Source organism: Kogia breviceps, chromosome 5, assembly GCF_026419965.1.
Source record: "Kogia breviceps isolate mKogBre1 chromosome 5, mKogBre1 haplotype 1, whole genome shotgun sequence".
NCBI lineage: Eukaryota > Metazoa > Chordata > Mammalia > Artiodactyla > Physeteridae > Kogia > Kogia breviceps.
Window position 1 is genome coordinate 91,556,066 of NC_081314.1, and position 21,332 is coordinate 91,577,397.

The 21,332-nt window shown below is 37.3% G+C and overlaps 2 protein-coding genes across 13 annotated transcripts in view; one reads left to right on the top strand and one right to left on the bottom strand.

Annotated features, from left to right (window-relative positions):
• SLC35A5 (solute carrier family 35 member A5) overlaps positions 1-8,335 on the bottom strand; it is a 28,015-nt gene extending 19,680 nt beyond the window's left edge. For 2 of the 12 annotated variants that reach the window (XM_067034644.1, XM_059064489.2), the window contains exons 1-4: positions 7,807-8,229; positions 7,002-7,150; positions 2,153-2,251; positions 639-772 (exon numbers count right to left, since the gene is read on the bottom strand). In XM_067034644.1, coding sequence (XP_066890745.1) covers positions 639-772; positions 2,153-2,251; positions 7,002-7,131 — 363 coding nt within the window. In that variant the 5' untranslated portion in view covers positions 7,132-7,150; positions 7,807-8,229. Of the gene's footprint in view, positions 1-638; positions 773-2,152; positions 2,252-7,001; positions 7,151-7,806 lie in introns of all 12 variants that reach the window. The other 10 variants (XM_067034647.1, XM_067034645.1, XM_067034643.1 and 7 more) reach the window with 10 other exon arrangements.
• The window catches only part of ATG3 (autophagy related 3), a 30,539-nt gene continuing 17,108 nt past the window's right edge, over positions 7,902-21,332 (top strand). Inside the window, exons 1-5 of the mRNA XM_059064495.2 lie at positions 7,902-8,775; positions 11,631-11,672; positions 15,287-15,336; positions 19,027-19,097; positions 20,447-20,554. Coding sequence (XP_058920478.1) covers positions 8,704-8,775; positions 11,631-11,672; positions 15,287-15,336; positions 19,027-19,097; positions 20,447-20,554 — 343 coding nt within the window. The 5' untranslated portion in view covers positions 7,902-8,703. The remainder of the gene's footprint in view (positions 8,776-11,630; positions 11,673-15,286; positions 15,337-19,026; positions 19,098-20,446; positions 20,555-21,332) is intronic.

Sequence of the window (21,332 nt, forward strand, 5' to 3'; positions counted from 1 at the left end):
GGTAAAAACAGAAGACCAAACTTTAATTCTGATTACTAACAGCTCTCTAAATTGGCAGAGGGGATGCCAGGAGAGATGAGAAGTATACCTAGTATTACCAGTTATGGATAGCATTTAGACTGGGAGGATATTATCTCTATCCTTAAAGAACTTGGTTAAATGACAGGACTAACAAAACGAAAATTATATCAAAAGAATATATATACACCACATTAAAACAAGTGTAAGAAAGAGCGGTACACTGAGTGTATAATTTTCTGAGTTAATCATGGGAGTCTGCTTGAAGGTCCTGGATGTTGAGATTAATATTAGAGGTGGGTGACCACAGGATGGCTCAGAAAATAGGCAGACTGGTTAAGGTTACACAGAGAGAGATGGCTCTAGATCCAGTGGTCAGGAAGCAGCTCCCACAGATCAGTCAGCACAGTTTAATAGTTATCTTTCACAGCAGGAGAGTCTGGCAAGTGGATTGGTAAGTCAGTGCTCAGATGATTCTGCTCAAACCTCAGGAAGGCCAGTGAGGCAATGAGAAACTAACAGTGCCAAGGAAAACAATTTTTTTAAAAAAGAGAAAGGTTAGCTCCAGGATTCATTTCTCTGTCTTTTCAATGCTGTCTTCTTTGTCATTATTTACTTACAGGCTGAAGATAGGAAAGGACACAGAAGACAATCAAATTATCCAGGAAATAAAGAAAGGCAGGAATGGACCACTTCATGAAATTAGAGAATTCCTTCCAGGAACCACATCTCAAGTTTCTATTTCGATGATCTTCTAAAGAAAGAAATACCGCAATAAATATATGAGCTTGATGAGAATGTACGTATTTTTAGAGAAAGTAAATTGTATTTAATTTCTGATATAATTCTTTAAAAGAGACTTAATGAACGTGCTTTCATAAGTGACTATTAGCCTTGAGAAATCAAGGACTACACAAGATTCCATTACGGTCTTTCTTCACCCCACCACCGTGCCCATCTCTGACAACAGCAACACTTTAGGAATACTGATTTTCTTAGTCCCTGCTAACTTGAGATAGACGTATTACTGAAGAAGGCAACTCAGGACACACTTATGTTCTCTCTTACTACTCTTGAGCATAAAGCCAAGAGAGATCAACAAGCTAAAATAAGTGGAACAAAAAATGTAGCATTCATGCTGGGATTTTTTTTTTCCCGGGGCCGGTGCGGTGGTGCTGCGGTGGGTGAGGGAATCAGGAAAGGGAGATACTAAATGAAAGTTTATATACAGGGGAGTAGAGAAAATTAACTTTTACTCATCCTAGTATGAGCTATTCTCCTATCTCTAGGTTTACAAAAACTTAAGGAGGTACTATAATGGAGAATATAAAATAAAATGAAAAGATAGAAAACAATTTAAGTCTAACCCCTGTAAATACTTCATAAATTTCATGAGATTAAGAAATATATTCCACTAACTAGAAACTCTGCAAAGATTGAAACCTCTGAGAATGAAAAGACATCTTTTTGAGCTGGCCCTTTAATAGTGTAAATTCTATGTCTACCTCATGTGGGAAGGTGGATCAAAGTAGTAGAGAGAGCTAAGGTTCAATAACTGGAGAATTAATAGCCACAGAAGGGTACATACTTTTGATGCGAGGACGGATACGTACCCTTATTTGATACTATTTGTATGCTTATTTGATACTATTTGATAGATGATGAAACTGGAGCTCAGAAAAGTAAAATAATCTGCCCTAGAATACAGTCTCTCTGACTCCAAAGCACTATGCTGTCCCCCTAAAGGCAATGGGGACTGTTTTGCAGTATGCTACATATCACGTCAGACAGCAGTGATTTAGATAATCCTGAAATTTGAATAAAAACTAACTCATTGTGTGACCCACCACAGGAACAAGTCAAGAGGCAGCACAGTGGACGGGATGCTAGGACGTGTGGGTTGGAGTCCAGGCTCTGCCCCCTCCTACCCAGCACCACATTAACACTTACTACTTACTATCCGAGTCTGCTCCTCGCCTGCAAAACATGAGTAATCATATTTCTATTTATATCTTAGTATCCTCATATATAAAATTAATGGGCTAGGCTAACTGATATAAAATGTTCCTTTCAGTTCTAAAATTTTTTGATTCTGTGATTTTTAACCAGTATATAGTACCATTTCAAGACTCACCTTTCTTTAGAACCCAGAATGACACAAGCACACAGAAAACCAGCTTCACCAGTTCTGAGCACACATTCACAGTAGTTGGAAGATAATCATATTTGTTCTCTGAAATGTAACAGAAATGATTTTTAATTATAAATTTTGCTCTATATAATGCTTACATACAGTAAATAATTTAGAGCTGTTTCTAAACTTAAAAGTTGGAGCTTTAATACTGGTTATATTAAACTTCATCCAGTTGGTTTTGGCTCTTTTGGATTTTTGAATCAATTCACCTGATGTATTAGCTATCCTTACCTCATTGAGCGTTTTATTATCCTTGAAATTGAGAGATATGCCTCTTATGTTTTCCTTCAAGTTCCTGAAAAATGTGTTGAGGAGGCTAGCGCTATAGGCGAAGAAAGCTTTGTGGCATGGCGTTAGAGACTACCTTCTAAGTTGGCCATTAACTAACAATCGGGGCCTGACTAATCAAACAGCTATCAATCTAGGTGGCTGAATTATTACCCAGCTCATGATTCCTCTTGTGTGACTTGTCTGCCTTGCTTAAATCAAGGTACACTCTGTCAGTGATATTCCCTTAACTCAGAGTTTTCCTATCTGTTTCATACCATGGTACACATGGAAAATAATATTTGTTAGGCACTCTGGGACAAACAGTATGTTGTGGCAACTGAAGAAGCGGCTTGAGGCAAGAGGCAACTGGCCCAGGGCTCTTCAGTGGACAAACACACTGACACATCCAAACCCACTGACCAATCAGGAAGCTATATCCCAACCTAAAAGTCAATCTAATTAGGAAATGAGGTTTGGTTCGTATATCTTGACTTAGCTGTTATTTCTCTCCTTTTTCTAAATGCTTACAAACAATTTGCTCTATGATTTTGCCAAGGACAAACATAAATTTTATTAGTTACTACTCTGAGGAATGCATTTTCTCAAAAATATTTGCTTGTTTCCCTTGGTTGTCATATGAAAAACCGAAACTGGCCAAGTACAAAGGAAAAAAGCTAACTCAACATTCTTGCTCCCCAGAACACTCTTTCTTCCTCTTTTCTGTGGTTTTCCCTGACCTTCACAACCTATGCATAACCAATCCTTTATTCATCCCCGATCCTGTAGCACTAGTGTAAACAGATAGGGTAGGGGGTCTCCGGAGAAAGAGAACCAGGCGTGGCTTTCTGGACATAAGAGAAGTCATTTTTGGCCTAAGCCATCTTGTGACTTAAGCCTGGCCATAATGCTTGTCCTTGAACAGGTCTCAGTAATTAAGGATCTTAAGGGTACAAAAGAATGCAGGAAAAAACTGTTATCCAGCAAGAGAAGTGACAATAGCAAAGATAATGTATCAGTTGTAAAGACTCCTAGTTCAGTTTCAATGGTAAAGATGAGCCTGCAGTGCTCAACCACCAGATCAACTAGAACTGGATGATGATGTTGACCTTTTCTGACCCTCCTGACTTCAATCAACTAAAGCTGGATTCTGTCAACCACCCAAGCCCCTTCATAAAATGCATGTACCCTTTAGCTTAAAACTTCCCCAATTTTGCTGTTTGGGAAGACACTGCTTTGGGAAAGCTCCCTGGTGTTCTCCTTACTTGTTACAAGTAATAATATGTCCTTCCTTCTCCCGATCTTTGTCTTGGTTGTGTCTTTTGGCTCAACACCTACCAAGAGGTGAACCCAGTTTTTGGGTAACACTATCTATAAACCTCTATAACAGTACTTGTAACATTGTATTATAGTTATTTTTTATGTTGTATGTCTTACCCTTAAAATGTAAGCTTTGGGGCTTCCCTGGTGGCACAGTGGTTAAGAATCTGCCTGCCAATGCAGGGGACACGGGTTCGAGCCCTGGTCCGGGAAGATCCCACATGCCGCTGAGCAACTAAGCCCGTGCACCACAACTACTGAGCCCGCACACCACAACTACTGAAGCCCGCACACCTAGAGCCCGTGCTCCGCAACAAGAGAAGCCACCGCAATGAGAAACCCATGCACCGCAACGAAGAGTAGCCCCCGCTCGCTGCAACTAGAGAAAGCCCGCGCACAGCAACGAAGACCCAACACAGCCAAAAATAAAAACAAACAAACAAATTAAATAAATAAATTTTTAAAAGTAAGCTTCTTACAAGACAGGGATCATGTCTTGTAAGACATCCTAAACCTGGCAGTTAAGTGTTCTGCACTTAAGTAGGCACTTAATTGCCTGTTAAACTTTCTCCATCATTCAAAGCTTAGTTAAAAACATCTCTTCCTCCCTTTTCTGAGCTCAAAGCTATACTGAAATCACATGCCATTATCCTCCAACAATACTTTGCTTTACTTTCTAGCATGATACACATGAGCAAACGTGCACGCACACAAATGGGGGGGACTTCATATCACAACTTTCAAACTCTTGTCACTGCTCTTTAACTCATTCTTGCTTTTCATCATTTTTGTTTTTCTCCTTGCATTTCTCTCATGGTTGATCCCAAATTGTATCACAGCATCATGTGTGACCTCTCTCCACTCTTCTGCCCACACTCCAACCTTATCTATGCCACATTCATCCTTATTGGTTTCCCTTCACTCCCAGAGAGAGGAGCCATGGCCCCACTCTTCATCCATTCTCCCCATTAAAACCTTCCCTTCTCTTCAGAGGCTCTGCTCCAACAATTATTTCCTCGGGCTTCAGTATATCTCCTTTATCTTTCAATTAACTGGCTTCCTCTCCTTTCCTACAAATATGTTCAAAACTCCAACCGAAAAAATAAAATATAAGATCCTCCCTCTCCAGCTACCATACCTCCTCCTAATCTCCATAAAAGTGTCAATATTCATTATCTCCACTGTACTCACTTTCCACTCAGATCTTGCCCCAAGCAGTTTGGTTTCTGATCCCATCACAGTACTCCAACTACCTAGTTCCTGAGATTACCAAACATCTTCTAATTACTAATTCCAAAGAGTGGGTTTTAATCCTTATCTTATCCTCATGTTGCAATTTCCTCCCAGTCAAACTCCCTTCTGTAAGTCATGTGCATTTAGTTCTTTCATCTCTCTAATTCCTTGTTAATGTCCTTCTGAGTGTCAGCACTCCTGTTAAATGCTGGCATTCCTTGGAGTTCTATCCTTGGCTCTTTGTTATTTTCTCATTTTGTGTGGTTACCCTGAATGAGCCCTCCGCTCCTTGGGTTTTAAATGTCAATTTAATATAAATGTTTCCAAATCTGTATTCTGGAACATTTAATGCTCACTAAACATATCCATATGAATAACTATCTTTTATTTATTCATACACTTAACTGGCATTTCCTTGACATGTGTGAAGTGCTAAACACCACAGAATACAGCAGTAAACAAGGACACAGCTCCTGGCCTCATGGAAGGTACAAGAGCTAAAACTGTTAATTTCTCTGAGCTCTGTCCAACCTGCTCTTCCTTCCTTAGTCTCCATCTCAGTTGAGAACATCATTGATCTACCCAGCATCCAAACCAGAAACCTCTGAACTATCCAATACTTCATCTCCTTTAATCTCCACATTCCACACATTCTCCAGGTCTTGTCTTTTCTATGTTTAGAATATTTCTTGAATCTATCCTTTCTTCTCTATTCCTACTTCCAAAGCCTTGGTTAGTTTTCATCATCTGTGGCTTGAATTTGTAATAACCCCCTAACTGGCTACTTCTCTTTCCCTTTAGTCCATTCTCCATCCAGCTACCATAATAGTCTTTCTCATCTTACCCTGCCGTTTATATTCCTCCAAGTATTCCTTGAACCCCAGATTGTAGGGCCTAGAGAATAAAGTCCCAGATGCTTAGCATGACATATAAAGTCCTCAGCTCTCTGATGATTACTGCCCTCTCTGGCCAAGCACTCCTTCCCCCCTCATCCAAGTCCTTAAAACTTTTTGCTCAGTAATTCAGAACTACACATTCTCACAATCTATCCTGCTTTTTTAATACATCTGTTCATTTTTACAGGCTGTTGCTTCTGTTTTGAATACCTCTGCCCACCTTGTCTTCTTGTGGATCAACTGTCACCTTATCAGGGAAGTGTTCCCTGACTGCTTCATGCTCTCCCAGACAGAATATATCACTTTCTACATAAAACTACCTCTGTATCTTTGGTATAGAACTGCACTTATTATACTGTATTTTCATGATGCACTTACATGTATTTCTCTTCTAATCAACTGTGAATTCTTGAGAATAAAGCCTATATCTTATGCACTTTGAACCCTGCTAGTAATATCTAGCCCAGCGCCTGGCAGAGAAATGTTAACTGAAAAAGAGACTTATGTACACATCTGACTCCCCAGGCAGACCATTAACGATCATGATGTCATGATTTTACGTGTACTCAATAACTAGTGAGAGGTTCTCAACACAGTTTTGTGGAATTAAACTGTTTGAATACAAATTATTACATTAAGAATAATAAAAGATTTCCTGAGTATGTATGTATCAAAGTTAATAACCTGTACTGCTCCATTGATAATGTACTTAAAATAGTACCTCACAAACGCCAGGTGACCAAATATAGCTCCTATTTCAAATTAAGTTATAATATATATTGCTATAGGCCTAGAAACCCTGTTGATTAAACCACCAGTCAGATGTTATGATCTGTTCTGCAAAGGTTTTGATCCTGTACTTGACTGACCCAAATTTCACTCAGCATCAAAAATTTTTCTTGGTAAGGAATGAAAGTTTAAAGAACCAAATTTAAACATGCTTTATCACTGACATGAAGCAGAGTACTTTTAAGGATATTATCCCCATCTTATATACAAGGGAAACTAAATACAAGAAAGATAAAGTGTGATTAGATGGCAGTGCTCCATACATATTCCAAATCTTAACTTACCTTCATTGGCTGAATATTTTACAAGTAGGATTCGACTGGAGCTTAAAGCAATGAATATGGCCCCCAGCAGGAATGTATACATTGCTGAAGAGGAGCTTAACACGGGATGACCACAATAATTGCTTTCCATTCCACTGTTTTTTAATTGCCTTAAAAAGAAGAACAAGTTCATGAGCAACCCTGCTGGCAGATTAAGCATAATGCAAATACCACTTCTTTGTGAAGAAAAGAAAAGGAATTTTTTAGATGTTTGGTTATGCCTATACCCAAAGCAAAAAAGTTGGGGAGTACAAAAGAAACTATGGTTAAAAGAAAGGAAAGAGTCAAAATTTGATAGGAGGGGGAACTCTAGAGATTGAAAAGGCAAGAGCCAGGTTAGAAGTGCTGCCAAAGGTAGGACATTTTAGGACCGCAGGATTCTGCAGAAAAGCAATTCTTTTAACTTTCATTCTTATGAGCAACTTTGCTCTAGAAGATAATTTCATATTTGTATTTTTCTCCTCAGTAGCAGTTTTCCCATAGAAGGAAGAAAAAGAGCTTGATGGGAAAGATTTCGTTACAATAATGACCGAAATAGAAATATCTGAAACAGTGTTAATTTATACTGAACTACCGTTGGAACTATAAGACGACTTAGAAATCAATGACTCTAAGGCCCTCTTTTGATATGTTAAGACCATTAAACTCCAGGTCGGGTAACAACGCAAAGCAACCCAGAGTAAGGATAGTGCACAGTGCCTGGGGTATTGGTGAGAGATGGGCTGGAAATACCAATGCCCACAGCCCAAGTGGGGCGTAAACCTACCAAGGCCAAAGAAACACCTCCCCTTCTCGGGAAGAGCAGCTTTCCTTCCACGATCTAGGAACGCCTTCTTGTCACACATGCGCAGGAGGCATCTCGTCTGGGGCGCCCTCCCCTCAAACGCACGCGCACTTCTTTATCCCGGGGGGGCGCGGTTACCTCGGTCCCTTGGAAGAGCTTCTAGTGGAAGAGCGTACATCCTAAAGCTGAGACAGTAACTGTCTAGGTCCGCAGCAGCAGCAGCGGTAGCTTTTAGGGTCCATACGCGGAGAATCTATGGGAGAAAAAGAAAGGCGAATAAGCCTTTGGACCCGACCTTCCTATTCCGGAACAAAAAGCACAGTAACGACCCGACTGGGAAAAAGCGGACCTGGCGCCCACTGCGCAGGCGTGCTCACTGTTACGCTTCCGGCGGGAGGGGAGAAGCGACCCGATCCCGCCCCAGCGCGGCCTTTCTCGCGTCACGTGCCCGGAGACTCCTGTGTCACGTGAGGCCCAGGTGGCGGCGGAGCTACGGCGAGAGAGCGAGAGTAAGAAGCGGAAGCCGGAAGGGGCGCGAGTGAAGGCTGGCAGAGAAGACTCCTCCCGAGAGGGCGAGGGGTGCGCGTGCGCCCTCTTCTTCCAGCGCAGACCCGCCGCCCTCGCTCGCGGCCAGGTGACAGCTGGGCCCGGCCTGCTGCGCGCTGCCTGGGGCGCGAGGAGCGCGCGCCCTGCCCTTGCGCGCCGTGCCGGCCGCCCCTCCCCCTCGTCCCGTCCCTCCCGTCGCGTCCCGTCCCCTCGGGTGCAGCAGGCCGGTGCTGAGGCGAGTCGGCGGCAGCAGGGACATTTTCTGACTCCCGACCACTGTCCCGGCTGCCCTTTCCTCTCCGACGCGGGGCCGGCCGCTACTCCGGCCCCAGGATGCAGAATGTGATTAACACGGTGAAGGGAAAGGCACTGGAAGTGGCTGAGTACCTGACCCCGGTCCTCAAGGTAAGCCGGGCTTGCCGGGGGCTGTCAGGCTCACGCTTGGCTCTGCAGGGACCGAGGACCGCACGCCGGGGGAGTCATGGTGTTGTCCGGTGGGGAGCGGTGTAGGAAGCTGGCAAGGGTGGTACGCGGGAAAAGGTGCAGCCCCCTCCTGCGTTCTTATCTAGCTGTTCTCTAGGGTAAACTTGGAGCGACGCTCTGTGCGTACTTCACCCGCCAGAACTCAGCTCGTCCGGGTACATCGGGTTGGAACGTAGTCCGCAGCTAAGTGGGTTTCAGAAAATTAAATCCTAACATTGGAAGTCTTTTTAACTTTTTAAACAAGAGTTTTGCTTATTTTAAAGAAATGAATCAGTGTTTGGTACTAAAGTGACATGTTCCTTTTTTTGTTTCAAATTTCGTAGTAAGTCTTTTAATTAGGAGTTTGAAATAGTAAGTTGTGAATGAGGTCGCAGCTTATTAGATTTCAGTGGAACAAGGTGAAATTTGCAACATTATTTCTTCCAGTACCGTTGAACCCAGTTTACAGGCAAAACCCCCTTTCTCAAGTTTTAAAATAGCTGAAACTAGTTCATCTTGGACGTCAGTGATAACACGGAGCACCTTGACCCTTCTAGATACATAATTTTTTTTACATTGGCAATAACAGCATTTTTAAACTAAAAATTGTGACACATTAGCTTTTACAGCAGTGACTGACTTTCTTATTTTCAAAGATAAATTTCTAGAATTGAATTCGAGTTTTTCTTTTATAACCCTTTATGGTAAGTTTTTTGTTATTGTATCTTTATTTTTCCTTTCTGAAAAGCGAGCAGTGATAGTAAGTGAATAGCGATTTCTTGCTTAAGTGTTTTTTTTTTTCTTTAAGCTTTTATTAAAATTTTACAAATCTTAGTGTGGGATGAAATATCCATGGAAATGTTTGTTCCTCTCTATTCAAGAAGTTACTCTGGTGTTCTAAGAAGATTTTACTTTTCTCCCTTTCCATGACAAAGCGAAATATTAGTCCTATAGTTTTTAAATACTTATTTCTAAGAATGGTTTTAAAATGATATCTTGTTGGGCCAAGTTAAAAAAAAAGTTTATAAATGAGAACTCGAACACTTGCTACGCTTACATTTGTTTACTGTGAAACCCATCATAATTAAGATTATTCAGTCAACTTTGAAAATAATTTTTTTGACATTTGAATCGAATGATTCTTTTGCATATTATGTCATCTTATCAGAAACGTCTAACTTACTAGGCATACAGCATTTAAATAATACACAATTATTAAAACTTTTTAGTTTCAGGGAGATAGCAAGAGAAAAAAACCTCCCAAATAAAATATAAAACTGCTATTTTGAACTTATAGGATTATGTATTGAGAAAGCATTCTACTTGTTCACCAAACTGAAAGGATGTGTTAGCTTGTTAGTATGTATTTTTAGTAATAAGGAAAGCAGAATTAATGACCCTATCCTTGATCTTCCCTGTGTACACTGTTGGTTTTACAGAGTGAATTCTTAGTGGTATGCGGGCCTCTCACTGTTGTGGCCTCTCCTGTTGCGGAGCACAGGCTCCAGACGCGCAGGCTCAGCGGCCACGGCTCACGGGCCCAGCCGCTGCGCGGCATGTGGGATCTTCCCAGACCAGGGCACGAACCCGCGTCCCCTGCATCGGCAGGCGGACTCTCAAGCACTGCGCCACCAGGGAAGCCCTACAGAGTGAATTCTTGTAGTTTCCTACTAGACATGGGAAGGCAAGGAGAAAAAGCTAAATCCCTGAGATATAGATGATGATTTATCCCAACGAGTAAAAATTAAGAAAAATCATGGTTTGGAAGGCACATGTATAGTAAAAGCCAAAGTCCTTACAATGATCTTCAAGCCTATACTTGTTTGGCAGAGGGTCCTTACTACTGGCTTTTAAGCAAAAGCCCTTGTTCACTTTTGCTTAAAAGCCAGTCGGACCTCTATGTTATCCATCAAGCACTCTCTTGCCTTGGGTTTTGCATTTGCTCTTCCTTCTGCCTGAAATGCTCTTCCCCCAGACAGCCTTGTGGCTGGTTCCTTTCCTTAAGGTCTCTACTCTATAGTCACCCATCAGTGCGTTCTTTGTTCTCTTACCATCCTATTTTAAATAACCATCTCTCTCCCTCCACCCCTGACCAGTTTCCTCTCTGCCCCATTTTTCTCTTTGATATTGATGACCAGTTGGCTTTTCTCCCTGAACTAGAGTTTAAACTTCTTATGAGGACAAGGAGGGGTATGGTCTATTTTATTCATTCTGTGTCCCTATTACCTTAAATAGTGCTTGGCATATAGTAGTTATTTGGTATTTTTTGAATCAATAATGTTCATAAATGAATCTTCATTTTTGTAGATTTCTACCACAATTTGGTAAGTAACATCCTTGCTTTAGAGGAGAGAATATTGTATAATATCTTGGTGGAGATGAGAATAATGGGAAAGTATTAAATGATTTAGGACTTCTAGATTTGGTTTCTAATGTTACTCAAATGAGACATTGGCTGAATTGTAATATATGTAAACATCTTTAAGACATTGTTCTGTAAAATAATATTTCGTCATTTCACAAAATTATTTTGAGGTTTAATGTTTGTATAAATCTTTGAATGTTTTTCCAAAGAACTTTGCTCTAATATAGCACTGATCACATTATATTGTGATTATTTTCATGTCAGTTTCCTCTGTTATACTTACATATTCCTTGCGGTCAGGTACCAGTGACAGATTGTTTTTTTGCACATGCTCCATTACCTAGATGGGTACCAGGCAAATAGTTGCCCACAAACATTTTTCAGTTGAAAGTGATAGATAGTGTAATACTGTTATTCTTTTTACTTTCTTTAGGAATCAAAGTTTAAGGAAACAGGTGTTATCACCCCAGAAGAGGTGAGTATTGAAGATAACAGTATAAACCTATTATATTCTACAATTACATAAAACTGGGTGGCTTTTGTGTTTTATAAGAAAACATCTTGAAATTTAATCTTGATTTGAGTAAAATTAGATCCTGTTGACTATATTAGCAATTTTGTAATTGTAATTACAATTTTGTAATAATAATTACAATAATAGCAATTTCTATTTGCCATAAAAGAAAATGTAACTTCCCTCTCTGTCATTTCTCGTATTTTTCTGTAGTTTCTCTTTATTTAGAGATGAGGGTGGGAGAGGAAATGGAAAAGATTCCTATGGTGACTTATCCTTCACTCATATTTGTATTATATTGAGCTGTGCCGTGGACTCTGGTGTTTGTTGTCTTGCTTCTTTCTACCCCAAACATGAGTTTTCATGGCTTTCCATTTGGAAACTTTGTCTCAATGCTTGGATATTAAGTTTTCTATCAGTATTCAGCTTAAATATTTTATTGCTACATATTTAACATTGATTTTTTTTCCCACCATTCTTTCACTTTTTCTACTAACCAGACAATGATGAATCTGCTTAACGCTGAAACAAATGGCTCTTTTATAGGCCAGTTGTGTTTTATTGAACTTTTAATATAGAATTATGTTTTGAGGAATCATTTTACTTGTTCACTAAATCTGTATAATAAAAGTATTGTCTTTCCTTTAGGTAGTTTATTTTGTTGTCTTTAGAGAAATGCATTCTGGTCTAAAAATCCTTTTGGACTCCAGTTTTATGAATAGTTAAGGTTACATCAGACTTATTTTTTAGTCTTAATGAATGGCATATAATTTATTTAAGCTTCACCTTTAACTCTCATTAAAAGTACCAGTCATTGGCAATGGAACTTTATTGAAATGAGTCATGTTGTACCATCTGGTTGTAAATTCCAAGACCTCAAGCCAAGGAATTAACTGATATTTTAGTTTTCAATTGTAATGGAATCTCTTCAGTCCCAAATCCTTGTAAGTTCAAAGGATGGTGTGCTTAACTGACAGTTTTATCTAAAATTGTCTTTATGTTTAGTGAAAACAGAATAGTATGGATAAAACCTAGAAGACCTGCCTTCTAGACCCATTTCTCTAATTTCTCTTATTCTGACTCAGGCAAATCAATTAATCTCTCTAGGCACAGGCCTCATGTTTCCTCATCTTTAAGATGAGGGATTTTGACTCGACATTCTCTAAAGAACCCAGTCTGCCTTAGGCGTCATGAGTTTAATACTTTGAATGCCAAATAAAACTAAATTTTGAGCTTAAGGATATCATTAATGTTCTTGAAACTCAGTATCTAAAATAAAGAGCAGAGATGAAAGTGTGCTGCTTTTCTTGTACTCTTCGGCTTTATCTCCTCTATGTGAAAATGGCTAATTGGTAAATAGATGGTTGGATTTAGAGATACAAGTCTGTGGTTATTGAATAGAATTAAGCAAACCATTTTAAAACAGCTACTAATCCTACAATGAATAACTCTTACACTTAATTGTATCTGAAGTGATTTATGAATTTCCCCATGTTTAAACAAATGCAAGGCAAAAACTAGCTCAGCTGGGTACCAACCACATAATGCTGAATTGAGATAGAGTGCAATTTTGGGATTTAATTAGATTAGAATGAGTCTAGAGGAAGAAAACCAGAAGACAAAATGCTTTGGATCAGTACTCTACTGAGTTGATCTATTCATTTGTTTTCTCTTAATGTTTCTGGGCTTCTGGCTGTCAGCCTCTAACTATCTTTTTGTTTTCATTGAGAGGTGTGAAAGTATTGTGTTTAAAAGTAAGGACAGGCATTATCTAATATGGTACTGTATGACTAAAAATACTTTAATATGCAACATGTGTATGACTTGAGTAAATAGAGTACTAGTAATAGAGGATAGCTTGAAGAATAAAGTTGCTCATCAGAATGTTAATATTGATTCTACCTTGTTAAAGTTATTCAGTCTTATCCAATATTTAATCACTAAGAGAAGGCTATTGTAAGCAGTATCGAGAATTTAGAAACTTGAATCTTTCGTTTGAACATAGGAAGCATGTAATAGTAATAATGGCCACTGCTAATGAGAGCAGATATATACATGTACTAAATATCATTAGTAGCATAGCAATTCTATGTTCTTTTATATTTTTCCTTATCTTCTAGTGTTTTTGTTATTTTTTCAATGGATGCCAGCAGGGGTGCTGGGGAATAAAATATTAGAGTCTTGTGATCTTAAGGCCGTATCATTAAAGAATTTTTAAGTTTTTAATTCTTCGTTTTGCTTGCATTTTGTTAAATTAATACTTTTTTGGTGATGATGAATTAGTTCCCAATAGCTGTAGAGTTATGCAGCATCTGGTTGCAAAGACCCAAAATCCTTAAAACCTGGGGGAGAGGGTATTGCTTTCATTTGGGTTTTTGTCTTTACCTAGTCCCTTTAAGTAGTAAAGAAATTATTTAAATAAAAGAACAGAAACATTTTATAAAGTTACTGTTGGGAGTATGCTGCTAAATCTTATCTTGTTAATCTATCTTCTTAAAAGAAGTTACTGTCAGAATTCTTATTTTATAGAGTTTTATTCTCTCAAAGCAGAATATCATACATAGACATACTTTTCTCAGAAAGACATTAGAAGGTTAAATATAATTTTTTGCTGTGTAATAAACCCATGAACAATACATGATTTAAAGTTAGAGCTGTTGTGAAATAGTAATTGGGGAAGTATGTGTGCATATAGCTTGAGTTGGGACACTGCAGTTATGTTTAACAGACTTTCATTTTCTGCTCTCAAGAATAAGCAGGATTTCTGTCTTGCGATAAGATCAGTCCATGCTCATGTATAATGGAAATTCTCAGAAGATTAAACCCTTTATTCCTGAGTCTGTTTTTCATTTCTGAAGAAAAACAACAATTTGTACAATGTTCAGCCTGCCCAGAAAGTCCAAGATGTGTTAGAGGATTCAATTTCTTAATTGTCTTGGTGTTTTCTGATTCAATCCAAAAGCTTCTAACTTTTTCCCCATTGTTTGCCAGTACATTTCTCACTTTTATTAATGATTCCTTTAATAGTGTGAAAAAGCTTTCAAAATTAGATGTTACTTAAATCTTTTTTAAATGAGGAAGAAAAACTGTGTGCACTGTGATGTAATAAACTATTCTTACATCATAGACCTGTAGTTATTTAGTAATTTTTTCAAAGATTTTCATTGACTTTTCAACCATTAGCAAGAATCACTCTACATTTTATTCATCCATAAAGTGGTTTTTGGCATTTTAAAATCCTGTTGTGTTACCCTTATTCATTTCATGGTACTGTATACTTTTGGCATTATCTAAATCCAGTGATTACAATTGAATAAAAAAATTAACAGCACTCAATATTTTTTCTTCCAAAATTAATTTACATTTTCATGGATGTTAAAAATTTTGTAGTTTTAGTAAATACTCAAAAATAAATCTTTAGGCTGGTAGAGCAAGTTGGTGCTGTTTGCATTTTAATTGATTATTTTGAATCAAGGTTACACAGGATGATCCCTTTGGTATTTTGCCACCTTACATTCAATGATGTTCAATTTTTCTTTTTTCCTTTTTTCATATTTCTTCTAAATCTTCAATAGTTTGTGGCAGCTGGAGATCACTTAGTCCACCACTGTCCAACATGGCAATGGTAAGTACTCTTGAGTGAGGAACAGAAAGTTTATAAAAGGTGTGATTTCATCATTTTGGCAGTTTACAAAATAGATTAGTGCATGAAAATTAGAATGACCTGTTTAACCCTCCTCTAGTAGATTTTTCTATTAAATAGTGCTCCAGTGTTGCTAAAGTAAAATAAATGAAGAAAAACTGAACATTATGCCTGTTTTGTTTTGCTCTGTTAGCACAAAAGATGGAGATTTTTGAGATAAATGCCTTACTTCCTTTACCAGTATTCCATTTCTTTATAGTGTCTAAGTCTGTTCTTGTGGTGGGTCTTTAAAAAATAATTTTCAGAAGTTTAATAACTTTGTTTAGCTTTTTTTTCTGTTCATAAGCATAATATTTAACATCTTTATTGGAGTATAATTGCTTTACAGTGTTGTGTTAGTTTCTGCTGTGTAACAGAGTGAATCAGCTGTATGTATACATATATCCCCATATCCCCTCCCTCTTGCGTCTCCCTCCCATCGTCCCTATCTCACCCCTCTAGGTGGTCACGAAGCACCGAGCTGATTTCCCTGTGCTACACAGCTGCTTCCCACTAGCTATCTGTTTTACATTTGGTAGTGTATATATGTCAGTGCTACTCTCTCACTTTGTCCCAGCTTACCCTTCCTCCTCCCCATGTCCTCAAGTCCATTCTCTACGTCTGCGTCTTTATTCCTGTCCTGCCCCTAGGTTCATGAGAACCTTTTTTTTTTAGATTCCATATATATGTGTTAGCATACGGTATTTGTTTTTCTCTTTCTGACTGACTTCACTCTGTATGACAGACTCTGGGTCCATCCACCTCACTACAAATAGCTCAATTTCATTTCTTTTTATGGCTGAGTAATATTCTGTTGTATATATGTGCCACATCTTTATCCATTCATCTGTCGATGGACAGTTAAGTTGCTTCCATGTCCTAGCTATTGTAAATAGAGCTACAGCGAACATTGTGGTACATGACTCTTCTTGAATTATGGTTTTCTCAGGGTATATGTCCAGTAGTGGAATTGCTGGGTCATATGGTAGTTGTATTTTTAGTTTTTTAAGGAACCTGATTAGCTTATTTTTCAAATTAAAATGTATTGAATTTTTTTATGACATTAATAAATGCAGAGTTTTGCAGAATTGTATGGTTCTTTATCATAAGACCTTCTATAAGGTTCAAAAGTTTCTCCCCTTTTTAGGAATGAGCTCAAAAGTTGAGAGATTCATGTTACCAAATAAGGTCTTAATTGGAAATCTACTTGTAACAGACTTTTCAAATTTTTATTTTCCTCATTAACTTTTCTTTTAATTATAAAGTAATTTAAGCAACTAGCAGTTCTCGTAATGTGTTTTTTAAATATCTGAATAATAACAGAATGTTTTAAAACAAATTCAGTTTCATTACTTTGAGTACTTAGGATAACAGCAACTGGCAGTAGCTGCAAAACTGATCCCAATACTGGCAGACTATTTTAATTAGGCTAGATTTGTTTGGAATTATCATCTTGTTTGGATATGAGTGGTTCAACTTGTTACATCCTGTTTTTCCCCTCAGTGACACTTTTTCAATTGTAGTTGAAAGGTGGAGTTTTGATTTGGGAGCAGGGGTTCTAGAATTAACAAGATTCTAATTGATAATGTTTTCCTTAATATCTAAAGAGCTTAAATAATTAAACTATTTAAAATCACAGTTAGAATTCTCTTTCATCTGTGGCCTATTCTATTACCCTTAATTTTTTTTTTTTTTAACAAGTCCTTGCCCCTCTGTGAGTTTCATGATTCTGTCCCCTCTTTGGGGACCGTGGGCCTTTTGGGATCTGTAAAATAATAAAATGGGTTCCTGGACTGTTTTCAATATTTCAAAAAGTCAAAGAGAAACTGCATTTGTGTCATGAAGCCTTTGGCCAGTGCCCAACCTGCCCTTAATTTTTATGCTTAACACATATCCAAAATAGTTCTTACTGCTTTTGATCAATTGCTCTTTATCTTGTAGAACATTGTTTTTTATGTACCAAGGAAGGCCAAAATGTCAGGTTCATTTATTTTTATGTCCTTGTCTTTCCTATGTGTATTTCTGTTCCATGTTTTAAATTATGTTCATATCATAGAAGCTCTCTGATTTTAGACTTTTTTCCTCCCTAATTGTTAAAACTATATTTAGCTGTGTTGTGGTCTACAATATATATGTATATTTCAAGTCATATAGATATATAAAATTTAAGGTAATAGTCATTTTATGGAAAAAGAACTAAATAAGGATTTTCTTCAATACATGTATGATAGATATACATTTTCTTTATTCAGATTTCTTTGTTGAAGCCCTTAGTAGTCTAGTTAGTTTAGTTATATAATTTATAGTATTGTTATAGGGATTGGTATATATGGACAGGATCTTCTTTTAGCAGGTAGTAGTTTATAGTTCCATTTCATAAATTGTGATGGTTTAAATAATTTTATTGTAACTTAGAACTCGTTATATCACACTCCAACGTCTATACTTCTGGCTAAATTGTTGGGGCCAAAGGAACAATTCATTTTAAATTAATGCTAGAAACAGACCATTTCTATGCTATACGTTCATGTTTACAGGTGCCATCATGACTATTATATTATCTTCCCGCAGAACTTGAGGCATTACCATGATGTTGTTGAATTTGACACTTGGAAATGGCCTAAAGATACTAGAAGCCTGCCAAATGGTTTTAGGACATTTCCTGGCTTTATCTTATGCTCAAATCTATGGTTTGAAGTTTAGACTGAAGCTTAACATGGCAGCGGAACTCAAAATTTATGCTCATTTATATTTGTGACAGTTACAACACATCCCTCTAGCTCTGACCAATTCCCCTAGGTGACCCACAGAAGAATCTTTGAACAAATTTCTTAGTGAGATTTTCCATAGTAGCCCCCCAAAATCAAATAGCTGGCTCTGACCCACAGAGGGAGCAGTGTTCAAGAGCAGGAGCCCTAGAGTCACTTGGCTCCATCCTGGCTCCTCTACCTTCTGGTTTTGTGACTGCGGGCAGCCTGACTTCTTTAAGCTTTTGTTTACTTACTTTTAAAATGGGAATATAAATATTACTCACTTTTTAGATATCTGAGGATTATATAAAAATACTGCGTGTTAGAGTTCTAGGTCCTATACTTAATAAGCACTCAATAAAAGGATATTTTGTTTTGTTACAACCATTATTATTCTCAACATTATCATCTAGTGATTCAAAGGATCTTTTATCTCTTAGTTCCAATTTTAATACAGTGGTAGGAATGTGGACTTGTGAACCACCTACTTTGTTATGTAATGTCATGGAGCTATTTTTCTGCCTCCTCTTCGTCTTCAGATGAGCAGTACTTTAAGATTAAAAATCTGAATGAGATTATATTTGGCTAGAGGCAAACACAATAGTTGCATAATATAGTTCTGTATTATTCTACCTTTTTGTCTAATATTTAATCCAAATTCTTTTGGTCTGTCTACATTTCTTGGTACATTTCACTTACAATAAATATTGCTGTGCTCTTCATTGCCGTGACATATGTCACTTATGGCATCCTTCCCAAACCAATCCTAAAATAGTTTTCTCAGGGGTGTGGATTGTGTAGTGTTGAGATTAACATGTGATATCTTCTGTCTTTGTCTTTTAAAATATTTTTTGTATTTTGGTGCTTTTCACCCTTTTTAAAGGGCTACAGGGGAGGAATTGAAAGTGAAGGCTTACCTACCATCAGGCAAACAATTTTTGGTCACCAAAAATGGTAAGAATTATGTTGTATGTATTAGTTAATTTTGCGCAAAGAGTTATATTTTTAAAAACACCTTAGAACTTGCTGATCTTAATTCATGCCTAAAGTGGTACTTGCAGCTTCCCTCAGACAGAAATTTGGAAATTTAATGAAACTCTGGATTTTCTATGGGTAGAGTATTTTTTCCATACTTGATTTTATCTCCTTCCTTTTTGTTATTTCTTTTTGCCAAAAAAGTCTAGTTTTAAGATATGAAGGAAAAGAGCTGTAAGCAAAATTGGACTTTTTTCTCATTGGACTTTTTAAGCAGACTTCATAATCATAATCTTTTTAGCTATTTTAATCATCTTTAGACTTAAATTTTTCATGGAAAGTATAACTGATACTATCTTTGACATCTAAAATCTCAAAGCTAGAGGTTTTATTGTCCATTGTGTCATTGAAAGATTGCCTATAGGCACAAAAATGTTTCTGAAACAGGTATTTATGAAGTTAATGAAGTTATTTATGAAGCTAATTTGAAAACAACATCAAAAGGTTGTTACAGTCCCTATCTAATCACATAACAGTACATTGATTTCTATTCTAATTTGCTCACTCATTATAGGAAAGGAAAAACGTGTACAAAACATCAGTTCTTTATTTCCTACAGTATGTTTTTTGATAGGATTGGTCATCTTGCTTATTTAAAAAAAATCAGGAGATTAATAGCATTTTGTTGACCCCATGTCGTAATGTTGTTACCTTATAATTTTTCAATTTTATAGGCTTATATGAATTATAATACCTGTTAATCGATGCATTTGCTATATGAAAAACTTGGCACCAATTTGTGTAAGAGAGTAAAGTTTAGCAGGTTAGTGAACTTTAAACTGGTTTATGCATTATGAATAGCTGGAGCTTAAATATGAATTACATGTTGAAAGTTACTTCAGCATTGCAAACCAGAGGTCACCTCTACCACCTCCGAGTATGACAGGTGGTGCTTCCATGTTCTGAGAATAAAACTGTTAAAATAGTATATTATTCATTAGCCTGAGGTTGAACAATGTCATCTCTGACTTCAGCTTTGTTGATGTTCACAGATCATCAGGGTAGAGAATATATAGAACACTCCCAGTAGAGCCTTTGTATTTGTCTTCTAACAAAGCTATTTAGGGAAAGATAAGTGTGGTCAAATAATTTTGTCTGTGGGTTGAATGTAACTCTTAAATTAAGTACTCCTATTAGAAGTAAAATATAATATTTACCTAATATTTTGGTGGCAGAAATATATTTTATGGTGTAAACTTTCTTTTTTTTTAATGGATTTATAGGAAGCAGATTACGTACTAGTAACTGTTTTTGCCATTTTTTTATAGTGCCATGCTATAAGCGGTGCAAACAGATGGAATATTCAGATGAATTGGAAGCTATCATTGAAGAAGATGATGGTGATGGGGGATGGGTAGATACTTATCATAATACAGGTAAGAGGAGAATAGAATGGCATGTATTTAGTTTAAATTGTTTTAAACTCCTTTACAATCTTTTATAACAGCCTTGATATTTAAAAAAAAGGCTACATAAAGGCATATTATGACTTAGTTTTAATAAAGAAAATATGTTCTGAGTTTAAATCTAGGATACTAAAAACAAGGTTTCTCCCTCTAACTCCTAGAGAGTAGGAGGTATATCAAATGTAGTGCTAGAGCAGGGTTTCCCAGTCTTAGTACTATAAGCATTTTGGGCAGGATAGTTCTTTGTCATAGTGTTTTCTGTGCATTGTAGAATGTTTAGTGGTATCTCTGGGCTCTACCCACTAGATGCCTGTCACAACCTCCCAGTCGTGACAAGAAAAGCCTCTAGACATTGCCAAATATTCTGCGAGGGGCAAAATTGCTACTCTCAGTTGATACTCACTGCATTAGTCAGAGGGCTAAATAATCTGCACAGGAAAAAGTACCTCATTAAGTCTGTTTTTCCTCTTCTCTGAATAAAAGATACTGCCATCATTTCCTTATGATGATATAGAAACACATTTAGGAATTGAGCTCCTTGATTTGAAGCTCTTTTGTTCCTTAATGAGTTGAATGTTGTTTTGTCAAGGCCTAGAGAAAATAGATTGAACAACTTCTTAAAATAATTTCAAAAATCATCCTCTTTTCTTCACTGAGTAGTGCTGTTGGAATTTTTTTTTTTTTTTTTTTCTTTTCCCCCTGGATCTTTCCAAAATCTTTTAGCTGCTCTGCTTTAGTCTTCATATGA